Below are 4,677 nucleotides of genomic sequence, written 5' to 3'. Positions count from 1 at the left end.
CGTCACGGGAGGCGGGAAGAGGGCGGTCTGCGAGGCGGAGGAGGGATCGACTGGGCTGCCTAGACCCGGGTGGGGTCGGGTAGGGGGCCAAAGACCCGGACTCGAGGACTGCTGAGCAGAGGAGGGAAAGAGACAGAGCGGGCCGTGGGAGAAGCACAGACTCAGAGGGCAGAGACTGAGAGAAAGGTCCATAGAGAGACAGACAGGAACTAGGAGAGGGACCCAGAGAAAGAAAGGGGGGCAGAGACGGCGCACGCGAGAGACAGACAGACAGACACCCAGAGAGGTGGGCTGGGGAAGGAGGCAGAGATCCGGAGAGAGAGGAGGGCAGAGATAGAGACAGAAAGATAGAAACGCAAAGAGAGAGAGGGTAGAACATAGAGTCTCAGAGTCAGAGACAGAGGGACAGGTCAGGAGAGAGCAGGACAGACAGAGTAAGAGTTGGAGACCAGAGGGGTTTAGAACCCTAAGAAAGAACAGGGACCCTCAGAACCAGTGACTATAATGGGGGAGGGGGAGCCTGGTTCATAAAGGACAGAACTCAAAGAGCGTGGGTATGTTGACCAGAGTGGAGTGGCCCTCTGAGAAGGGTGACACCTGTCTCTTGCCAAGTTGCTCCGGCGGGGACAGCTGGGGCCTAGTAACCTGAGCCCCCAGCACCCTCCTCCTGCTGTATTTATAGCTCTGGCCTTGTCCCCTGCCCCCAGATCTGAGCTCCAGGGACAGGAGGTCATGAGGTGTTGGGGACAGGACTCCTTTGCTCTCTCCCACAGGCTCTGCATGTCACCCACTTTGACACCAAACGTCCCATCCTGGCTGCACATTCTCACTAGTGGACCCCCAGGTCTTGCATGGCAGGCCCCTTGGCTCCTACACTTACCCTCATCTCACAGTGCCCCAGGCTCTTCCAGCATAGCATTCTAAAAGTCTAGCCTCTGTCTTAAAGTTGCCAAACTTGGGCTTTGGGGCAGTCCAAAGACAAGTCCCTGCCCCCTCCGGGCCATGAAGACCCCTCGGCCACCCAGTCCTGAGCCAGAGGACAGGAGGGAGGGGCAGGCAGGGAGTGACCAGAATAACTTAGGCTGAGGATAAATTTAGCCATGAGGAGGGAGGGGACAGACCCCATTGGCCCCGCAGTGGGAAGGGAGGGCCTGGAACCAGGGTCACGGGCTCCAAAGGGGACATCCTCAGAGAGGCATCCAAGACCTGAGGGAGACAGACAAGAAAAGAGTGGGAGACACCGCCACCCAAGAAAGACAACCTCAAAGAACAGAAAAGGCGCAAAGACTTATCAGAGGCAGCTGAAGCCAGGCTCAACTGCCAAACGTCCCCATGGGCTCCCAGGGGCCATGGTTGCATACTTGTCTCCTTTGGGCCACAGTAGTCAGCCTGCTGGTCCCTCCAGTGGTGACCCAGGAGCTGAGAGGGGCTGGACTAGGCCTCGGCAACTGGAACAACAATGCAGGCATCCCTGGGTCTTCAGAGGACATGTCAGCTGAGTTTGACCACCACATCCACAGCCATGGGAGCTATCGAGATGAGAAGGACAGAGATCACAGAGAAGAGGATGAAGATTTCTCCAGGGAATATGGCCACCACCTCCAAGACCACAGGTACCCTGGTCTCGAGGCTGGAGAGGAGAATGTCTCCGAAGAGGTCTTTAGAGGGCATGTTAGACAGGCCCATGGGCATGATAATGAAGATTTGGGGGACTCAGTAGAGTCTGAGAGCCACTTCCCCAGACAGAGGAGTCATAGCCTTGAAGATGAAGATGAGGATAGCATTTTCTCCAGTGAGAAGCACCATCGCATTGCCAGCCATGTTCACCACGGCCATGGAGGGGAAGATGATGATGGAGAGCAGGAGGAGGGGGTGGAAGTGGAGGAGGACTCTGATGATAAGCACCAGGCCCATGATCACCACAGCCACTCAAAGGAAGGAGATGAAGAGGGTTCAGATGAACACCATCATGCCCACAGCCACCGGCAAGTAGGCTATAAAGATGAAGATGATGATGAAGATGTTGACTCCAGTGAATATGGACACCAGGCCCAGGGCCACCAAGGCCACAAAGATGAAGAATATGAAGAAGATGAGGATGACTCCACTGAGCATGGACACCAAACCCAAGGCCACAGAAAGGAAGAAGATGAGGATGAGTCAGATGAAGACCATTATCACATCTCCAGGCATGGACGCCGAGGCCAGGAAGATGATGATGATGATGGTGATGATGATGATGGTGATGATGATGATGATGATGGCTCCCCTGAGCATGGGCACCAAGCCCACAGACACAGAGGTGATGAGAAGGAAGATGATGAGGACGACTCAGATGAAGACTATCATGTCCCCAGCCATGGCCATCAAAGTCACCAAGATGAAGAAGAGGAAGATGAGGCTGTATCCACTGAACATTGGCACCAGTCTCCCAGACATACTCACCATAGTCTTGGAAGTGAGAGTCAAGAAGAGGAGGCCAAGTTCAGCCACCATGTTGCAAGCCACCAACCCCAAGGCCATAAGTCTGACAAGGAGGACTTCCCAGAAGAATATATGACGGAAGTCCCTGGTCATCACCACCACAGAGTCTCCAGGGAGGGAGATGAAGACATTTCTGCTGAGTTAGGCCACAAGGACCCCAGCCACAGGCCACAAGATCAAGATGAACAGACCAGCCAGGGTCACAGAGAGTCTATCCAAGGTGACATTGGTCATCAGCCCCTGCAGCCCCCAGGGGCTGGTTTTGAAGAATCAAAGAAGAAAGTTGACCATAGCTCTCAAGAGGGCGATGAAGACTCAGGGCAGAGCAAAGGAGCCCACAGTGAGGAGGAGGAGGAGGGAGAGGAGGAAGAGGAGGGTGAGGAGGAAGAGGGTCATGGCCTCCCCATGAGCCAGGAAGATGAGGAAGAGGAAGAAAAAGATGAGAAGGAGAGCAGGGAAGACAGAGCTGAGGTTCGGACTCCACTGAGCCATCACAGAAAGCAGGAGCAGGAGGAAGAGGAGGAGATCCTGGAAGAAAACCTGCTACCTTTTACCATCATCCCAAACCCCCTGGCTGGGAGCGCGGTGGCCAGAGAAGGCTCCAGTGAGGAGGAGAGCCGTGAGGTCACAGGTAAGTGAGCTGGCTCTGGGAGTGGAGAAGGCCGAGTTGGCCCACTGGAATCACGGTTGCCTCCTGTCCCCACAGGTCAGCACGATGCCCAGGAGTATGAGAACTACCAGCCAGGGTCCCTGTGTGGCTACTGTTCTTTCTGCAATGTAGGTCCCTAGCCCGGATCTGCCCGGCATGCTCTGGGGTGCCGGTGGGGGGGCCTCTGAACCCGGGAGTGAGGGGAGAGACAACAAAGGCTGGAGACCAAGCTGGGGTGGGGAGGCTGTGGCGAGAAGAATTTAAGGCCTCTGTTGAGGTCAGCCTCCCGGGTTTGCACCCACCCACAGTCCTGCCCTCGGGGAGTGGGTGGACCACTCGGGGTTATCTTGAGATAGGAAACCAAGGAGGGTGTTTGAGGAGCCACCTGGAGAGGAGGGACTCTGAGTTCAGACAGGGAAGTGACCGTCTCCTGGGGGGCTCTGGGGGCACCTCTAACCAGGCTCTTCCTGTCCCCAGAGATGTACTGAATGTGAAAACTGCCACTGTGATGAGGAGAACATGGGAGAACACTGTGGCCAGTGCCAGGTGAGACCTTCCCAGAGACTTGAAACTCGGGCACCAAGATGGCTGAGGCCACTAGAGCACCTAAGCCATGACGCTGGCCTTACCACGCTCCATGACTCCTTCCTATATGGGTATACTGACCCTCGACCTAGCCTCAGGCCCCGGAGGTCCCAACTCAGCTCCTGACCAGACCCCTCTCTGTCCTCAGCACTGCCAATTCTGCTACCTCTGCCCACTGGTCTGTGAAACCCTCTGCACGCCAGGTGAGTAGCAAAGGGGTAGGGTGGACACCCACAGAGGGGACAAAGCCAGCCAAGTGAACCCTAGTGGGGTTGGAACCAGCCTGAGCTGTGAACCAGGAAAGCTGTGGCTGAATGGTGGGGTGGGGAGGGGGTGTGACCGTGGCAAAGGTCATGTGTGCAGAATCTGGCCTGAAACTAAGATGGAGCTAATGTTGAAGGGTAGCCCGGAAGTAAGTGTGGGATCAGAGGAAATAGAAGCTGGGGTGGGAAAGCTGGAGAACGAGAGGGCACGCAGCAAGCAGGAATTAGAAAGGTGCCGAACAGCACCTCTCTGCACTCGCCCTGAGTCCCCCACTGTGCCTCTTCTCTCTGCTCCCTCCCAGGAAGCTACATCGACTATTTCTCCTCCTCCCTGTATCTGTAAGTGTGTGGGGCTGGGCTGGGGATGCTGCACTTCAGACTGTTTAGAGAGGGGCTGGCCCACTGTGAGTTAGAGCTGGCCTGGGACTCCGTGGTCTATTCTGTGAAATGGGCAGGGTCATGACAGCTAAATGGCCTCTGGGCACTGGCTAGCTAACCTTTGTGTCCTCCTGTCTAGAGCCCTGGCTGACATGCTGGAGACTCCAGAGCCCTGACCTGGCCACAACTGTCGCAGATGCACCTCCCCTGGTCTGCCCACCTGACAAGAGCTCCGAATAAATGTGCTCCTGGAAACATCAGTGTCCCGAGTGAGATGTGTCCTGCAGGGAGGGGAGGGGAGGGCAGAGGGCAGGCTGA

The 4,677-nt window shown here is 56.1% G+C and overlaps 1 protein-coding gene across 1 annotated transcript; it reads left to right on the top strand.

Annotated features, from left to right (window-relative positions):
* The first annotated feature begins 1,172 nt into the window (after positions 1 to 1,172).
* On the top strand, positions 1,173 to 4,583 carry Hrc (histidine rich calcium binding protein). Its single transcript, XM_036170964.1, has 6 exons — positions 1,173 to 3,115; positions 3,191 to 3,261; positions 3,611 to 3,679; positions 3,867 to 3,921; positions 4,284 to 4,320; positions 4,499 to 4,583. Exons 1-6 carry the CDS (start codon positions 1,333 to 1,335, stop codon positions 4,533 to 4,535), a joined length of 2,052 nt encoding a protein of 683 aa, XP_036026857.1. The 5' UTR covers positions 1,173 to 1,332; the 3' UTR covers positions 4,536 to 4,583.
* Positions 4,584 to 4,677: the final 94 nt, after the last annotated feature.

This window comes from Onychomys torridus, chromosome 1 (assembly GCF_903995425.1).
Source record: "Onychomys torridus chromosome 1, mOncTor1.1, whole genome shotgun sequence".
Taxonomy (NCBI): Eukaryota; Metazoa; Chordata; class Mammalia; order Rodentia; family Cricetidae; genus Onychomys; species Onychomys torridus.
Note: the sequence above shows the minus strand (reverse complement) of the source record. Positions and strands in the feature narration are given on the sequence as shown.